The sequence below is a fragment of the Lolium rigidum genome, chromosome 6, assembly GCF_022539505.1.
Source record: "Lolium rigidum isolate FL_2022 chromosome 6, APGP_CSIRO_Lrig_0.1, whole genome shotgun sequence".
Lineage (NCBI taxonomy): Eukaryota > Viridiplantae > Streptophyta > Magnoliopsida > Poales > Poaceae > Lolium > Lolium rigidum.
Genome location: NC_061513.1, coordinates 129,535,432 through 129,554,737, shown reverse-complemented (window position 1 = coordinate 129,554,737; position 19,306 = coordinate 129,535,432). Strand labels below are relative to the sequence as shown.

The 19,306-nt window shown below is 40.3% G+C and overlaps 1 protein-coding gene across 1 annotated transcript; it reads right to left on the bottom strand.

Annotated features, from left to right (window-relative positions):
- Positions 1 to 955: 955 nt before the first annotated feature.
- Positions 956 to 4,150, bottom strand: LOC124665190 (NAD(P)H dehydrogenase (quinone) FQR1-like). Its single transcript, XM_047202606.1, has 3 exons — positions 3,930 to 4,150; positions 1,693 to 1,786; positions 956 to 1,485 (listed from the first exon to the last, which is right to left on the bottom strand). The coding sequence occupies exons 1-3, from the start codon at positions 3,950 to 3,952 to the stop codon at positions 988 to 990; spliced, it is 615 nt and encodes a 204-aa protein (XP_047058562.1). The 5' UTR covers positions 3,953 to 4,150; the 3' UTR covers positions 956 to 987.
- Positions 4,151 to 19,306: the final 15,156 nt, after the last annotated feature.

Here is a 19,306-nt window from a genome sequence, read left to right as displayed (position 1 = left end):
ATGTGCAACCTCGATGACGATCTCCGACTCGGTGGTGTTTGTGCAGCTTCGGTGGGTTGCCAGGGTGACTGTGTGCCTTTGCGACGGTTGTGTTCCATGACGGTCGGCATGAGTGTTTGTACCGGTTTTTAGCCGGTTTTCCGTTTAATAAACCGGTTAACCATTCTTCTCTATTAATGAAAATGGCAAGTCTTGCCCCGTTTAAAAAAAAACTGGTTGTGCTGTTTCTCTTTGAGTACTAGTTTGTATTTGATATAAGTGAAGTGCAACAAAATGAAAATATTGGGAAGAGTTTATTTTATTCTTTGTAGTTTGCGCCAACTGAAGTATAATTTATGTAAATCATTTTGTGTATATATAAGAGTATGTACTGCAAGCTGTTGATCACTGTAGCTAGCGTGCAGAGCCGCGGCTAAGCTAGCTAGTGTATATACCTGATCTGGATCATCAAAGAAATCGCGACAAGCTACTAAAGCTAGCCAGTTTGCGTGGACGTGTCCGTATTGTCCAGCGGACACCGCAGCCAGCTGAACGAGACTCCACGGACTCCACGAACAGGTAGATTAGCTTACGCGGCTCAGTCAATACACGCAACGGACTCTGTGGACGCGTCCGTCTGCATCCTGATGTGTCTATCAGATAGGATTGCCATCCCAGGAATAGTGTCATGTAGGGCCTTCCATGCAAATATTTTGATTTTGCTAGGAATTTTTTATTTCCAAAGAATATTTCAAACCGGGCTATGAGACTGCCGTCCGCCATGCGCATAAGAACATAGCATGTTTATTCAGTTGAGACATCAGAGAATCATCACTGGATTACGTTACATGATATATGATACTATGTCGAAACACAAAATCCACTTACAAATTTTACAACCAGTTCAATCAAAGCCATAATTAACAGTGTTCGCAATCCAGCGTCGTTGCAAACTGAAGATCCACAGATACAGCAGCAGTGCAGCACCAACACCTATCAAGCGATCATTCAGGCTGAGGAGCCCTTGAGCTTCTTGGCTATGCCTGCGAAGTACTTGCCCTGGTGGAAGGCGTGCTCCAGCTCCATCTCCGACGGCCACCTAGACCCATCACCTGCGAATGTGCCGGCGCCGTACGGGCTGCCACCCTGCACCTTCTCCATGTCGAACATCTTAGCGCCGAACGTGTACCCGACGGGCACAAACACCATCCCGTGGTGGGTCAGCTGGGTCACAGCCGTCAGCGGCGTGGTCTCCTGCCCTCCGCCCTGGGTGCCCGTGCTGAAGAAGACACCCGCGGGCTTGCCGGCGAGGCTCTGCTCCCTCCACAGGCCACCGGTAGCGTCAAAGAACGCCTTCATCTGCGAGGCCATCATGCCGAACCTCGTGGGGAAACCGAAGAGGATGCCGTCAGCCTCGGCCAGCTCCTGCGGAGAAATGATCGGCACGTCGGTCTTGGGAGGGGCGCCCATCTTGCCCAGGACTTCCTCAGAGAGGATTTCAGGGACCTATCATATGGTAAGCAAATACATATAGATTCATGTAGTGCTCAGTAAATGCATGCAAAATACATTTTGATTTGGTGAATTAGTTGTTGTTTAAGATTCTTTCATATACTAGCTCTCACTTCTCAGAGCCTAATGGGCATCACAGCCAGATAATGACATATTATATTAAACTGTTGTCAACTGAGAAACAAGGTTGTTGAGACAGACCTGCCACACTTTAACTTCCACTCCTTCGACTGAAGAAGCACCTTTCTTGATCTCGTTAGCTAGTTTACCAACATGACCATACATGGAGTAATATCTGTAAAAACATTGGTAATGATTTTACATGTTACTTTTTATCGATGCGCAAGAAGCAAGACACAATGATATATCTTGTCCCATCAAACATCATCCACTGTGACTTCCTTTTTGCGCACGTTTCAGGCAACTTTAGGTTACAGAGAAAGAACAAGGAAATCATGAACTAACTTGTTTATTATGCATGGTTGATTACAGAAGGCACCTATGCCCAGAACTTTGCACAGCTATATAACTCAACTACTTCAGTAAAGTTATTGATTAAGTTACTACAAATGCTGAAATAGTATGTTCGTAGCCACCATGTAAACAGAATACAGTGGGCAGTTAAAGGCTTAAAGCTATTAGTTTGAAAACGATGTTTAAATGGTAGAGATGATTTGACATGAAGTCTCAAGCAAAGTTCTGTTAAAAATAGCCCAAGGATTTCCCATTTTCTATTCAAAGGCTTCTAGATGATTACTTTTTGGTAGTTGGCCGGTCACATTCAGCCAGAAAAGATTAAAACAAGGCTCAATTATAGCTTATGTTACAGAAAGATAGGGTGGATACTTATGTGCTTAAGCTTTCCCATAGATGTGACTTCAGAAAAAGAGTGATGCGCACTGACAGATAAAATGTTGTTTGCCAATAGCAGAATGCACACATTGTACCGAGTGCTGTTCAATAGTGAAATCCTCCAAAGTAAGTTCTCATCCTTTCAGGATCAATTGCATTTACATCACAATATTCAGAAGCCTAATGGACTACCAGGTCACAGTGTTTGGATATTAATTACACATTTTTTGCTTCCGTGCTTCAAATAAGCTGGTAAAGACGGGCACGATTTCAGAAAAGGTGAAGTGCCATGTTGGTGGGGCTAACACTGGGAGCAATAATACTAAGAGCTAGTAGGAAACATCCACCACAGGGCGCAATGGGGTTGTAGTGGAAAATGCACATGAACAAAAAATGGCATTTTATTTTGTGGTGCTATGTTTGACAAATTGCGTATGTAAACTGAAATAAGGCTACCAAGAGTTTGATCAAGTGAAAAAATAGATGAAAATATATTAAATAAACTAGAAGCATAGTTCAGTAAAAAAATGGAAAAAAGAAACTACAGTTTGATCCTTTAGGACAATTGCCACCTAATACAGAAATTTATTTCCGTATATGAAAATGTAAAAAATGAGATCTATTTGATTCAATACATAGAAGGATTCTAGCTCATTTTAATCTTCTAAGCCGGAGGTGTGCTCTATCCTACAATATGACACACTCGCTGATCATATTAATCCTAGAAAAACTAGCAAATGTGGGACATGAGCACTGAGAAATGATGAGTGATTGTTCCTAATAGTTGGTGGGAACAGGAGAACTGATAGAGATATTGCATATTCTGGTAGTACTATTCACAATCCAAAGGAACTGATCTTGGGGTAGCAATCAAGGTGCTATTTCTTCACTCCCAAAGGTACTATTCATAATTGGAAATCTTCCCAAAGGTACTATTCATAATTGGAAATCATTCCATATCAACTGTACTTGGGATAGAAACCAAAGTGATATTCTTCAGAATGATGGTAATCAAGGTGCTGATTGCATCCACTAGCAACAGAAAATACTACTTTTGCAATGAGTCTCGTACTAGAGAACAGAGATCATTGCGAAGAACGCTGGCCAAGTCGCCAATGTCTGCCGAGGCACAGACAAGAGGCTACAGGGGGTGCGCTTTTCCCACGGGAAAGGGGAAATTATTCAGGTAAAGGGAACAGCGCACGATTAGCGCAGGATCAGGTGATTCAGGTCCCCTTCCCGGCATCAGTCCCGTGAAGGACCACCACCAAACCCACCACCGATCCACCATGGTTGACGGTACCCTTACAGCTAAGTTATTGGCAAATTCTGAGGCCTCAACCCCAGTCGTTTCATTCAGTTCATCGAACCTAGAGGCAGACTCTGACGCGAACGACCTAAGCAGGAACCGTTCTAGACGCACCGATCGGCGAACTGAATAACATTCTCGGAAGGAAATTTTGCGCACGATAGACTGGTGGTGATTAACAGCGGTAGGCGTTTCGATCGAGGGGACTCGGCGAAGAGCCATCGAATCAAGACGCGTGCGTGATAAGAAAAATACAGTAGCGAGGAGCGGGGCTTACACGACGTAGACCTTGACCGCCATTGGGGGCGCCCTGGCCGGAGCTCGGCGGATCTGAGATCTGGTGGGAGGATGTGTAGGCGAGGAGTTTCAGGTTGTGCAGCGAGTTCGAGGGGGGAAGGGGGGCAGGGGAAGCAGTGTGCAGGTGGAGAGGGAAGGTCGGGAGCATTTATAGGCCGGCTGGCCGGGAGGGGTTGCCGTGCTGGTCGACCTCCGAGGTTAACTGATTTTTTTTTTTTTTGAGAGAAACCTCGTCCTCTATTCAAACACCTCCGAGGTTAACTGATGCCAAGCGGATCAGAGCACTGCCACTAGTGCTGGATCACGTGCGGCTCATCGGCCCAGCAGTCCTGAGCAGCTCTATCCCAGGTCGAGTTTTTTTTTTACAGTATCCCAGGTCGAGCTAATTTAAAATTAGCCACCCTAAAAATCCACTTTAGCTTATAGAATGTCCAGATGCACATCCGAGAAATTTTTTTTTTTCAGATAATTGCAGTTAGGCACTAAACTATGTAAATAACTGAAATAATAGAAATTCTGGAAAAAAAATAAAAAAAAAGAGGGAGTGAAAAATAATTAGAAACCCAAATGAATTGAATTATTTTTGTACTCGAAATAGCCTTTAGTCCCGGTTCGTGTTACAAACCGGGACTAAAGGCCAGCCGCCCACGTGACGGGGCCTTTAGTCCCGGTTCGTAAGTAACCGGGACTAAAGGGGGAGGGGGGCTTTACTCTCGACCCTTTAGTACCGGTTGCACAACCGGGACTAAAGGCCCTTATGAACCGGGATTAAAGACCATTTTTCTACTAGTGGGCAATGGGAGGAGAGAATAAGCGACGGTGAACAACGCGACAAGGACGGGATGGTCGCTCGACATAGGGGAATGATTTGGGTGCATTGACTGGGAGGCATTACGGGAGGCATACGAGTAACACCGTAACAACATCATTAACTGTCAAGAAATTTACGGGATTTCGGTCGGGAGAACCTTGCCTAGTTAGCGAGAGTCAAATTGGAAGAGGACCCGTCCGATCGGGACCTAGATCGATGTTGTTTGAGAGGTCCGGTGAAACAACTCCCATTGGACTCCGTTGCATAGTATTTACCAAAGCAAAAAAAAAGGTCAATAGTTCGGGTTTTATTACAATTATTTGAAATGCATTTGGATAATATCCTTTTCCGATTGTGGCCTCAAGCATTCCTGGGTCTCGTCAACGCTCTTAGTAAACTGCGACAAGTTGTATCTAAATGTAGTATTTTGTTGTGGGGTCACTCCTTGATACGTCGCAAACGTATCTATAATTTTTGATGTTCCATGTTTGTTTTATACTAATTACTATATGTTTTAAGGGACTAACCTATTAATAGTTGCAAAAGTGCACAAGTTCTTGGTTTCAACTTTGTTGTGCAGGAAATAGGCAAATATGGAAGGAAATAGCTCATTATGGTGAAATCTGGAATTTCTCGGAATCTGTCCCTGCTGAACACTTTTCAAAGATCGATTCGAAACTCCATCAAAACGACGTCCAATGGAAAAGTCGTAAACTACAAAGTTGTAGAGAATTTCAAACCGAACAATTTGGACATCTTATTCGTCCAGAAAGGACAACGGATGCATCCGGCAAAGCAGAATTACTGCAGAGGTTCATGCAGTCTCGGGACTCCGAAAGTTGGTGACGTATTTGACACAAACTCTTTCCATACCTGGATATTTCGGCCCAGCCACGAGTTGTGAGGCTCATGAAGGACAGAGGGGAGTCCTAGGAAGGTTCTAGAGGTGCCCAAGATCCCTTGGATTAAAGGGCATCCATCCCATGGCCTAGATTGCATCTCCAACACTATATATTGGTGGGAAACCCTATTTTTGGAGGCCCCCAAGCATTGTCACGAAAATCCTCCGCCAAGGAGGGGGAAACACTCATCTACACCAGCACCAACTCAAGGAAGAAGAAGACTAAGGGGCGGCGCTCTCCCATGATGCCCGCGGCGGGGAAGGAGTCCCCCGCGCCGCCGCCGGCGCCGCCCACGCCTCCGCCGCCCACGCCTCCGCCTCCCGGCGCTCCTCGCTGAGCCCTCCAACGTCTTCACCGCCATCTCCATCACCAACTCCTCATTGTATTCGGTGGTCCATCCTCTCACAACCCTCTGTACCGCCCTATGTAAACATGGTGTTTGATGCTATAAGTTATAATCCTATGATCTATGTCATATTGCCATAGTTTATTTGTTCTTTGATTGATTGGTTGTTTATCTTTGGTTCATTAGAGTTGTATGTTGATATGTTACCGTCCTTGGTGGCCATTATATTTGTGCGCGCATGGATCAATCACCATAGGGTTGGTAGTACTTGTATACTAGAAGGGGGAAGTTTTGCCGGAGTGACAGAAACCTAAGGACGCGAACCAGATAGTTGCATGTATAGGAGTAAGAGGACCATTTACTTAAGGCTATGGTTGGGGAAACCTTAATGCTTGCTAGTATTTACGGATATTTTCTAGCAAGCCAATCATATAGTACTTGTAATCCCGGAGGAAGAGCATGTATATTTAGCCTCTCCTACATAGAAAGCTGCATCGAAGACATTGAATCCAAGATCTTCACTAATTGATCTTGGATAAAGCCACCACTATTATCACCGCCTTTTCACACTCATGGTACCGTTAGTTTAGTTTGTTTTATTGCTGCAACACTAACATTTATTCCGTGTATTTTATTGTTCTGCAAAGTCACCTCTCATACCCGTTATCGCTCTAGTTTTATTTCCTAGATATTGCAAACGCTTAGTGTGCGTAGAGTTGTATCAGTGGTTGATAGAACTTGAGAGAATGTTTATCCTACCTTTAGCTCCTCGTTGGGTTCGACACTCTTACTTATCGAAAAGACTACACGCGATCCCCTATACTTGTGGGTTATCAAGACCTTTTCTGGCACCGTTGCCGGGGAGCCATAGCGTAGGTGAATATTTTCGTGTGCACTTGTTTGCTTTATCTCTAAGTAGTTTTACTTCATGTACCTAGTTGTTCTCTATCTCTTGTATGGATAGGGAATGCGAATTACAAAAAAAAAATTAGTTGTTCTTTGTTATATAAAAAAAATAAAAAAAAATGTTTTCAGAAAAGAAAAGTGATTGGAAAGATGAGTAATGGTGAAGTGGGAGTCGACCTTGAACACTTGTGTTCATGCCTGCGAAACCAAAACAATTCTTTCCATGGAAACTTTCCATTAAAAACTTGTAAATAGTGTATATAGTGTACATATCCCGCTGTAAATAGAATGTATAGATAACCCCTAGTTTGTTATGCAAGTTTGTCACTATGCTGTCTAGAAAACAGATTTCATGTGCTCCACTGTAGAAAATTTTAAAAATCACCAGTATGTGATCTTGATATGAAATTTCTTGAGTGCATAGTAGTGCTTTCTATCTAACTTTCGTTAGTTCTGACTTTTATGATTTGAGGTACGTAGACAGATCTAATAATTCAATCTTTACGGACTGATTCTGTTGAGACAGATTTCCTGTGCTGTGCTGCAAAAATTCGTGAAAAATCTCAGTATGGCATTTTGATCTGAAATTTTTTGTGCAAAGACCTGAGGTTATGATCTGTCTTTCATTAATCATGAGTTTTTCGATTTGAGCTACGTAACTATCTCATTGAGTGACATCTTTACAGGGTGTTCAGTTTTGACAGATTTCTATTCTCTTTATTTAAATATTGTACTTAGGATTTAAAAGTTTCCTTCGTTTTCGACGTACGATTGAAATAATAAGAAACCTAAGTATTACAGTGGCTAAATATTTGATAGATTTTATTTAAATTAGGGATACTTGAACACTTGTGGATTTTATTTAATGAGTACTAACCTACTAATGAGTTTTGTGAAGCTTTATGTGGATGCAGTTTTTAAGTTCCAATCAATATGGTGATATGAGATGAGCAAGAGGATGCAAGAGCTCAAGCTTGGAGATGTGTAGATGGATCCCAAGAGAATATTCAAGAAGATGCAAATATCTAAGCTTGGGGATGCCCAAGGTATCCCCCTATTCATCAACCAACATGAGGTTGTCTCCTTCAAACTCAATATTACCCATCCACATGTAAGCATTGTATATAGTTGCTTTTATTATCTTTGGTTTTATCCTATTTAGTTTTATTAGGTTCTTTATTCGGTTCTTGTTTCTTTGTCAGTTTCACTTATAATTGGAAAACAACAACAAAAAAAAGAGGGGGGGGGGGGTTGAGAGCTCCGTCAAATAATCATGCCCATCTTAAATGGCTATAAAGAATGAGCTTTATGGGAGACAACCCAATATGTTTATATTTCTATTATTTACTGCTTTGTTGAGTCTTGAAGTCATTACTACTGTAATGACCTCTCCTTATCATGTTTGTTTTGTTTTTTGTGCCAAGAATTGCCTCTAATGGTAAGAAAGTGGTATTTGGGAGATTTACAATCTTGTTTACTGTTTCTGGTTCGTCACGAGAAAAATCGCCACAAATCACCAGAACATAAGTTTAAGCTGCCAATTTACGAGCATCTTCCCCAGGTATTTATCTAACTTTCATTAGTTCAGAGTTTTTCGAGTTACGCAGCGTAACTATTTTTCAAAAATCAATTTTTAAGAACTGTTCTGTTTTGACAGATTCTTGCACTGTTTTGCATTTGCATCTTTTTCCCACCTTTTTGAGTTCTCTTGATCAAAGAACCTTATTGAAGTTGTGCTACAGTAGCTAATGCTTATTAAAATGCTTTTCATATGTCATACTGAACTTTGTAAATTTGATTAATATTATCATTGCACTAACGCTGCTAATGAGATTTGTGAGTTTTGTATGAAGGAAGTTTTCAAGTGTAGGAAAGAAGAATGATGAGATGAGATGAAGAATGGAAAAAAGCTCAAGCTTGGGGATGCCCATGTCACCCCAAGATATATTCAAGAAGTACAAGCGTCAAAGCTCCAAGAATAACACATAGTATATGAAGCAATAAAAATATAGTGAACAGAAACAGGACCTGATATTTTTGGCATCCCCTTCTTCATCAATAAAAATATCAGGTCCTGTTTCTGTTCACTATATTTTTATTGCTTCATATACTATGTGTTATTCTTGGAGCGTCTTTATTTTCTGTTGTGTATTTTATTTTCAATAAAGTGGGCACCATCATACCATGTTTGTTTGGGAGAGAGACACGCTCCGTTTTAATTGTATGAACGCTTTAGTTTTCACTCTTATTGTTCAACGAGCATTTTATTTTTGCTAGTACTGCGTTTAGTTCTGGTTTTTCACTCCTATTTTGTTCAGAGCTTGTTAGTATGCTTCAGTTATATATGATTAGCTCTCTGATCTTTAATGAATATTATAAATGAGAGTTGTTTTAAATAAGTTGATTGGTGTTGGATACGAGTAAAAAAGTTTCATATTAATAGTGATGCAAATGGAAGATCTCCTCTGATGTTTTAATTGGGTTGAATTGATCATTCAGTTTAGACTTTTAATATCACCATATGCTTTAATTAATAAGTTTTGTCGCTATGCATGATTATGACCATTATTGCTCTCTTAGTTGGTCGCTATCTTTCTTTTTTCTAGCCTTCATTCTGTACTGAGTATGATCCCTACTCGTGCATCCAACCACCAAAAACCAAAATATGCCAAAAGTGTCCACCATACCTACCTATATGTGGTATTTCACCGCCACTCCAAGTAAATTTGCATGTGCTACCTTTAAAACCTTCAAAATAATTCCTTGTTTTTGCAATACATAGCTCATGGGAAAGTAGCCTAAAAAATATTGTGGTGAGTAATATGTCACGTATGTATCTTAGTTCTTATAAGCTGCTTGTTATGTGGCAACCATGCTAACATGGGGACACCATCATCATATTTTTTATAAATATCATATGAGTTACTATGCATGTCCGTCTTGTCTGAAGTAAAGGAGATAACCATGATAAAAGGTTAGAGTATGCATATTGTTAGAGAAGAACATTGGGCCACTAACCAAAGCCATGTTTACATGGTGGAAGTTTCAGCATGGACATTAAAACCTCAAAAATCTCTTATGAGAAATTTATGTTGCCAAAAGCTTTAAGCTTCAAGAGGAGTCCATTTGTCTGTTGTCCATGTTGTCCCGGTATGGATGTCTAAGTTGAGAATAATCAAAAGCGATAAATCCAATGCGAACTTTCTCCTTAGACTTTTGTACAGGTGGCATGGAGGTACCCCTTTGTGAAACTTGGTTGAAACATATGTAATGCGATGATAATCTATGGAAATCCGAGCTAATTAGGACAAGGTGCGGGCACTATTAGTATTCGATGCATGAGACTTGCAACTTATAGGAAGTTTTATACATAACCTATATTACTTATTGCTACCGTTGACACAATTGCCTCTCTTAAAATTTTATATCTCTATGTTTTCAAAATAAAAATCTCTAGCACATGTTTAATCTCTGCTTCCCTCTGCGAAGGGCCATTATTTTACTTTTATGTTGAGTCTTCATCTTCTAGGTTATATGGACCGTCTTATGAGAGCATAGTTGTCATTCTTAGTTCTATGTGCATGGTCCCAAAATTATTATTGATTGAATCATTAATGTGTTATTAATTGTTCTTAAATTATTTGTATCTAGTCATCCTTTGAACTTTGAAGGTGCATGTCACCTCAAAAATTATTCTTTTTATCACTTACCTACTCGAGGACGAGCAGGAGTTAAGCTTGGGGATGTTGATACGTCGCAAACGTATCTATAATTTTTGATGTTCCATGTTTGTTTTACACCAATTACTATATGTTTTAAGGGACTAACCTATTAATAGTTGCAAAAGTGCACAAGTTCTTGGTTTCAACTTTGTTGTGCAGAAAATAGGCAAATATGGAAGGAAATAGCTCATTATGGTGAAATCTGGAATTTCCCGGAATCTGTCCCTGCTGAACACTTTTCAAAGATCTCTTCGAAACTCCATCAAAACGACGTCCAATGGAAAAGTCATAAACGACAAAGTTGTATAGAATTTCAAACCGAACAATTTGGACATCTTATTCGTCCAGAAAGGACAACGGATGCATCCGGCAAAGCAGAATTACTGCGGAGGTTCGTGCAGTCTCGGAACTCCGAAAGTTGGTGACGTATTTGACACAAACTCTTTCCATACCTGGATATTTCAGCCCAGCCACGAGTTGTGAGGCTCATGAAGGACAGAGGGGAGTCCTAGGAAGGTTCTAGAGGTGCTCAAGATCCCTTGGATTAAAGGGGCATCCATCCCATGGCCTAGATTGCATCTCCAACACTATATATTGGTGGGAAACCCTATTTTTGGAGGCCCCCAAGCATTGTCACGAAAATCCTCCTCCTTGGCAGCAGCCAAGGAGGGGGAAACACTCATCTACACCAGCACCAACTCAAGGAAGAAGAAGACTAAGGGGCGGCGCTCCCCCATGATGCCGGCAGCGGGGAAGGAGTCCCCCGCGCCGCCGCCGGCGCCGCCCACGCCTCCGCCTCCCGGCGCTCCTCGCTGAGCCCTCCAACGTCTTCACCGCCATCTTCATCACCAACTCCTCATTGTATTCAGTGGTCCATCCTCTCACAAACCTCTGTACCGCCCTATGTAAACATGGTGTTTGATGCTATAAGTTATAATCCTATGATCTATGTCATATTGCCATAGTTTATTTGTTCTTTGATTGATTGGTTGTTTCTCTTTGGTTCATTAGAGTTGTATGTTGATATGTTACCGTCCTTGGTGCCCATTATATTTGTGCGCGCATGGATCAAACACCATAGGGTTGGTAGTACTTGTATACTAGAAGGGGAAGTTCTGCCGGAGTGACGTAAAACCTAAGGACGCGAACCGTGATAGTTGCATGTATAGGAGTAAGAGGACCATTTACTTAAGGCTATGGTTGGGGAAACCTTAATGCTTTCTAGTATTTACGGATGTTTGCTAGCAAGCCAATCATATAGTACTTGTAATCCCGGAGGGAGAGCATGTATATTTAGCCTCTCCTACATAGAAAGCTGCATCGAAGACATTGAACCCAAGATCTTCACTAATTGATCTTGGACAAAGCCACCACTATTACCACCGCCTTTCCACACTCATGGTACTGTTAGTTTAGTTTGTATTACTGCTACAACACTAACATTTATTCCGTGTATTTTATTGTTCTACAAAGTCACCTCTCATACCCGTTATCGCTCTAGTTTTATTTCCTAGATATTGCAAACGCTTAGTGTGCGTAGAATTGTATCAGTGGTTGATAGAACTTGAGAGAATGTTTATTCTACCTTTAGCTTCTCGTTGGGTTCGGCACTCTTACTTATCGAAAAGGCTACACGCGATCCCCTATACTTGTGGGTTATCACTCCTCTAACCAATCTCAGTAATGCATTGATATTGCTAATATTTTCTGAAAAAATTGTAATGCCCATCTTTTACCGAAGTAATTGCATTTCCTATTTTCTTAAAAACAACTCTTTTATTTCTATAGTTTTCGTTACATGTATGGGTTGGGTTACATTAAGTTTCATATTTTTGTACTCTCATATATTTATGAAATTTCCGATCATTCTATCGTAAAAATATACTAGCACGGCAGAGCGTGCCATCATGATATAGTAGTATTTGGTAAAGCCTCAACTTATGCTATTGGTCATGGTCAACTCAATATACTACATTACTATTGAGCCACATTATTTATTACATCAAAAATCCTACAGCAGTTGTAACATGTTTTTATTCAACATTCTTTGGTGCAGTAACAATAGATAATAACTGGATATTTGTTGACCACGACACACTCTCCTTCAGTAAAGCCCTCCTTGTGGCAGGTCTCAAGACATGAATCTGTATAGCATGCAAACTTATAACGATAGGTCTTGCTATGTTCTTTGCAGGTCTTGGCTTCCAATTCTACAAAACAATCACCACAAATCCACAATATGGTGTATGATATAAGATCAGATCCTGCAATGATAAAAAAGAAGAAGCAAAATAGATAGATGTGTAATGGAGTAAGAAGCTCATATATGAGTGGCATAGATAATGCTTTGAGGAAATGCCTTGTTCTTTCTACTACCTCTGTTTCAAGAAATAAGGCGCATGTGTATTCCAAGACGAATTTTGACCATAAAAATTGAGCAACAAAATCTTGATTATATTATATGTAATTAGTATCGTTTGATTCGTATTGAAAAATACTTTTTAATGATATTAAGTTTATATAAACAATGTTTATCTATTTGAAGTAATTCTTAGTCAAACAAAAAACATGTAAAACAAGAGTGCCTTATTCCATGAAAGTAGTATGAAATTTGCAGACGTCGCTTACCAGGAACAAAGAGAAGTGTAGCGAGCAGTAGCATGCATAGCAGGACTGGCACCTTGATGACTGCCATGTCTTGAGAATAAACGGTCACAAAGGACTAGTAAACGAGCATACAGTAGATGCAAATCAAAATAGGCTACACCATATATATAGGCTTGGAAGATGAGACAAAAGAAAATTTAAAGATATGATTGTGATACGTATCAATGAGCAATAGGAGCAAGAAATATCTGCTGCCATGATGATAGGGGATTCAATAGGAGCAAGAAATATCTGCTGCCATCATGATAGGGGATTCGGCACTAATTGCCGATTAATTTTCTGGCATAGGAGCCGTCAGATCGGAAACTAAATTGATGTTGTTGGATATCCTCCGAGGAATCGATTCCCATCGGACTCGGTGGTGTAGGAATCGGAACCCGATTTTCTCCTTCCCATATATAGTCGTACGGAGCATATATACGATCTTAAGCAGGCTCACGCATCCATTTCCGTTAATTGAGAACCGATTGCATGCGGCTGTGAACTGATCAGTTAATTTTGCCAGCCTCTCTAATACTTCGCCTGGCTCTTTCCTTGATTTGGGTGGGTTCTTAACAGAACTAGGAAGTTTTGGCCCGGTGGCATGCCGCGCCCGTGCTGTTATTTTTTTTTCTATGTTGCAATAAACATAGTAGAGTGATACGTCTCCAACGTATCCATAATTTCTGATGTTCCATGCTTGTTTTATGACAATACTTACATGTTTTGCTTGTACTTTATGATGATTTCATGCGTTTTCCGGAACTAACCTATTAACAAGATGCCACAGTGCCGGCTCTCGTTTTCTGTTGTTTTTGGTTCCGTAAAGGCTGTTCGGGCAATATTCTCGGAATTGGACGAAATCAACGCCAAAGATCTTATTTTTCCCGGGAGGCTCCGAACACCGAAGGGGAGTCGGAGGGAGGCCTGGGGCCCCCACACCATAGGGCCGCGCGGGCCAGCCCTTGGTCGCGCCGGCCTATGGGGAGGGCACCCCGTTGCCCCTCCGCGCCGCCTCTTCGCCTATATAAGCCCTTTCGACCTAAAAACTCGATACCAATTGACGAAACTCCGTGAAAGACTCCGTGGGCGCCGCCGCCATCGCGAAACTCCAATTCGGGGGACAGAAGTCTCGTTCCGGCACCTCGCCGGGACGGGGAAGTGCCCCGGAAGCCATCTCCATCGACGCCACCGCCTCCATCATGCTCCGTGAGTAGTTCCCCCATGGACTACGGGTTCTAGCAGTAGCTAGTTGGTACTCTCTATCCCATGTACTTCAATACAATGATCTCATGAGCTGCCTTACATGATTGAGATCCATCCGATGTAATCGGTGTTGTGTTTGTTGGGATCCGATGGATGATACATTATGATTAGTCTATCTATAAAGTTTGTGAAGTTATTGTTGCTACAATCTTGTTATGTTTAATGCTTGTCACTAGGGCCCGAGTGGCATGATCTTAGATTTAAGCTCTATACTTATTGCTTAGATTGTATCTACAAGTTGTATGCACATGTCGCTGTCCGAAACCAAAGGCCCCGAAGTGACAGAAATCGGGACAACCGGAGGGGATAGCGGTGATGTGAGGATCACATATTTTCACGGAGTGTTAATTCTTTGCTCCGGTACTCTATTAAAAGGAGTACCTTAATATCCAGTAGATTCCCTTGAGGCCCGGCTGCCACCGGCTGGTAGGACAAAAGATGTTGTGCAAGTTTCTCATTGCGAGCACGTACGACTATATATGGAAAACATGCCTACATAATTAATAATCTGGATGTTCTGTCTTAATGCTTTGATTCCTATCAATTGCCCAACCGTAATTTGTTCACCCAACACTTGTCACTTGTTATTGGAGAGTTACCACTAGTGTAGATCGCTGGGAACCCCGGTCCATCTCTCATCATCATACACTCGTTCTATATGACATTGGAAGTAGTATCAACTATTTTCCGGTGCCATCGCCTCTGTGTTACTGTTACTGTTGTTGTGTTACTTTTACTATTGCTCTCATATTACTGCTACTTTCACATCACCCCTGTTACTAGTGCTTTTCCAGGTGCAGCTGAATTGACAACTCAGTTGTTAAGGCTTATAAGTATTATTTACCTCCCCTTGTGTCGAATCAATAAATTTGGGTTTTACTTCCCTCGAAGACTGCCGCGATCCCCTATACTTGTGGGTTATCAAGACTGTTTTCTAGCGCCGTTGCCGGGGAGGCATAGCTCTACTCATAAGTTCACCTGGGGAGTACACTCTACCTCTCTCTCTGTTTTTATTTTCTTTTATTTTGTTTTGCTTAGTTTACTTTTGTCTAGTTTATTTGTGCTTAGTTTATTTCTGTCTAGTATTATTTTTCTTAGTTTACTTTTGCTTAGTTTCTTTTTGTCTTGTTTTACTTTTCTTATATATCCAAAAATCCATAAAAATTTGAAAAACCTAAAAATTAAAAACTGCTGTTATGGGAGAACCTACAACCTACTTGGAGCTTATAGAATATTATAATAATTATAGAGAATCAAGAACTGGTAAAGTAATGAGTGTTGTGATAGAAAAATTGAATTCAATTGCTAAAATCTTGCTTAAACGCCATGATATAAATTGTTGCTCTCAACAGGATACTAAACATCTGAAATTTCAATGTCGCTTTAGTGAAGAAGTTTTAATTAAGAACTATAATTGGAATAGCTATATTCATCTTGGGTTCGAAGAAGTAGAACAATTTGTCATATTTATGGGAGCCTCTGAGATAGAATCCTTCATGGCTAAAAATTATGAAACTTGTGTTGTTTGTAAGGACCTTAAAGATTATGTCTCTTCTATCCTTAATTTTTGCAATGAAAGCTACAGTGATAATCCTTATATCATTGACTATAAAGAGAGACTCATTAATGCACAAGAATGCACTCACGATTTGCAGGAACCTGTGGAAGAAGAAGCTGATGAACCTGAAAGCTCATTGGATGAAAAAGAGGAGGAAATTGATGAACCTGAAAGCTCATTGGATGAAAAAGAAGAGGAGAGTGATGAACAAAAGGAGGAAGAATTGATTAGCTACCCATGCCAACCTTCTAATGAGAGTAACTCTTTATCTCTTACATTATTTGATTGTCCTCCATGCTTACCGAAAGAGGTTGAATGTTATGTTCCTGTGGATTCTCTTGAAATAGTACCTATGAGTAATACTTGTGAAAATAATTATGCTACTGTTATCTATGATAATCCATGCTACTTTGATAAATCTTATGATAATGCTTTGTTTGTGCCTGATGTCGAAATGCATGGTACTAAAGAGTTTTGCGTAGCAAACGTTTATGATAAAGCTTTAGATGATGGTCCTATGTTACTTGATAATATTAATTGTACTACTAATGAAAATGGGATTGGAGAAGTCTTGACATTATCTATGAGTCCCATATCTCTTGAGATTGATCAATCAACCTGTTATATTATTGATAAAAGTGGATTTGAAAGTTTTAATCCCACTATTTTTGAGCTTGATAAAAATTATGTGTTTATGGATCATGACAAACATGTTATAAGTGATAGTTATATTGTTGAGTTTGTTCATGAAGCTACTGAAAATTATTATGAGAGAGGAAAATATGGTTGTAGAAATTTGCATGGTACTAAAACACCTCTCTATATGCTTAAAATTTTGAAGTTACTCTTGTTTTATCTTCTTATGCTTGTCACTTTGTTCTTCATGAATTTATTTGTGTACAAGATTCCTATGCATAGGAAGTGGGTTAGACTTAAATGTGTTTTGAAATTGCTTCTTGATGCTCTCTTTTGCTTCAACTCTTATTTCTTGCGAGTGCATCATTAAAACTGCTGAGCCCATCTTAATGGCTATAAAGAAAGAACTTCTTGGGAGATAACCCATGTGTTTATTTTGCTACTGTTTTGTTATGTCTTGTAAGTTGTTACTACTGTAGAAACCTCTCCTTGTCTTTATTTTATTGCATTGTTGTGCCAAGTGAAGCCTCTAATCGAAGGTTGATACTAGATTTGGATTTCTGTGCCAAGTGAAGCCTCTAATCGAAGGTTGATACTAGATTTGGATTTCTGCGCAGAAACAGATTTCTATTTGTCACGAATCTGGGTTGAATTCTGTGTAGCTCAGAAAAATCTGCCAATTTACGTGCGTGTTCCTCAGATATGTACGCAACCTTCATTAGTTTTGAGTTTTCTGATTTGAGCAACGGAAGTACCTCTTTAAAATTAGTCTTTACTAGCTGTTCTATTTTGGCAGATTCTGTCTCTGTTTTTTGCATTGTCTCTTGCGGACTTTAAGCAAGGCTTTCTAGACGTGGAGAGCTGTAGCTAATGTTTTATTGAGTTCTTGCAATGTGTCACTACAGGACCAAGGTGGATTCAAGTTTTTTGAGTACTAACCCCTCTAATGAAGTTTATGAGAAGTTTGGTGTGAAGGAAGTTTTCAAGGATCAAGAGAGGAGGATGATATATGATCAAGAAGAGTGAAAAGTCTAAGCTTGGGGATGCCCCCGTGGTTCATCCCTGCATATTTCAAGAAGACTCAAGCGTCTAAGCTTGGGGATGCCCAAGGCATCCCCTTCTTCATCAACTTATCAGGTTTCTTCTATTGAAACTATATTTTTATTCGGTCACATCATATGTGCTTTACTTGGAGCGTCTGTGTGTTTTTTATTTTTGTTTTTGTTTGAATAAGATCGGATCCTAGCAATCCTTGTTTGGGAGAGAGACACGCTCCGCTTTTTCATATGAACACTTGTTCTTCGTTTTACTTTTAATGTTCAATGATAAAAGTTGGAAGCTGTTGCATTTATGGTTATTTGGTTGGAAACAGAAAATGCCTCATAATGTCTTGGATAATTTGATACTTGGCAATTGTTTTGAGCTCTCAAGTAGATCATGATTAAGTTTTTTCATGTAGTTTAAACCTATTAGTGGAGAACTACCGTAGAGCTTGTTGAAATTGGTTTGCATGACTGGTCTCTCTTAAGGTCTAGATATTTTCTGGTAAAAGTGTTTGAGCAACAAGGAAGACAAGTGTAGAGTATTATAATGCTTGCAATATGTTCTTATGTAAGTTTTGTCATGTACCGGTTCATACTTGTGTTTGCTTCAAATAGCCTTGCTAGCCTAAGCCTTGTATCGAGAGGGAATACTTCTCATGCATCCAAAATCCTTGAGCCAACCACTATGCCATTTGTGTCCACCATACCTACCTACTATGTGGTATTTCTCCGCCATTTCAAAGTAAATTGCTTGAGTGCTACCTTTAAACAATTCAAAATTTGTCTTCTCGATTTGTGTTAATGTTTTATAGCTCATGAGGAAGTATGTGGTGTTTATCTTTCAATCTTGTTGGGCAACTTTGACGACTCCATATGGACTAGTGGCTTCATCCGCTTATCCAATAATTTTGCAAAAAGAGCTGGCAATGGGATTCCCAGTCCCAAATTAATTAACCTAAATAGACACTCCTCCATGGTATGTGATTGTTGGACGGCACCCGAAGGATTCGGTTAGCCATGGCTTGTGTAAGCAAAGGTTGGGAGGAGTGTCATCATCATAATAAAACTAAAATAAAAAGGCACTCCTTCATGGTATGAGATTGTTGGCGAGCACTCGAGGATTCGGTTAGCCATGGTTTGTGAAAGAAAGGTTGGAAGGAGTGCCACCCAAAAATAAAAATAAAATGGGAGCCGCTCTTTGAAGGTCCTGTCTGGCAAGGTGGTTAGAGTGCCCACTACCATTCGTTGACAACAACAAACACCTCTCAAAACTTTACTTTTATGCTCTCTATATGTTTTCAAAACCAAAGCTCTAGCACAAATATAGCAATCAATGCTTCCTCTCGCGAAGGGCCATTCTTTTACTTTCATGTTGAGTCAGTTTACCTACTTCCTTCCATCTTAGAAGCAAACACTTGTGTCAACTGTGCATTGATTCTTACATACTTGCATATTTGCATTCATCATATTACTTTGTGTTGACAATTATCCATGAGATATGCATGTTGAAAGTTGAAAGCA

Excerpts from the sequence above, each read along its gene's own strand:
- LOC124665190 (XM_047202606.1), bottom strand. The coding sequence starts at position 3,952 with ATGGCGGTCAAGGTCTACGTCGT. Across the intron at positions 1,787-3,929 it reads GCGGTCAAGGTCTACGTCGT|ATATTACTCCATGTATGGTC; the intron begins GTAAGCCCCGCT and ends ATGTTTTTACAG. Across the intron at positions 1,486-1,692 it reads TGGAAGTTAAAGTGTGGCAG|GTCCCTGAAATCCTCTCTGA; the intron begins GTCTGTCTCAAC and ends ACCATATGATAG.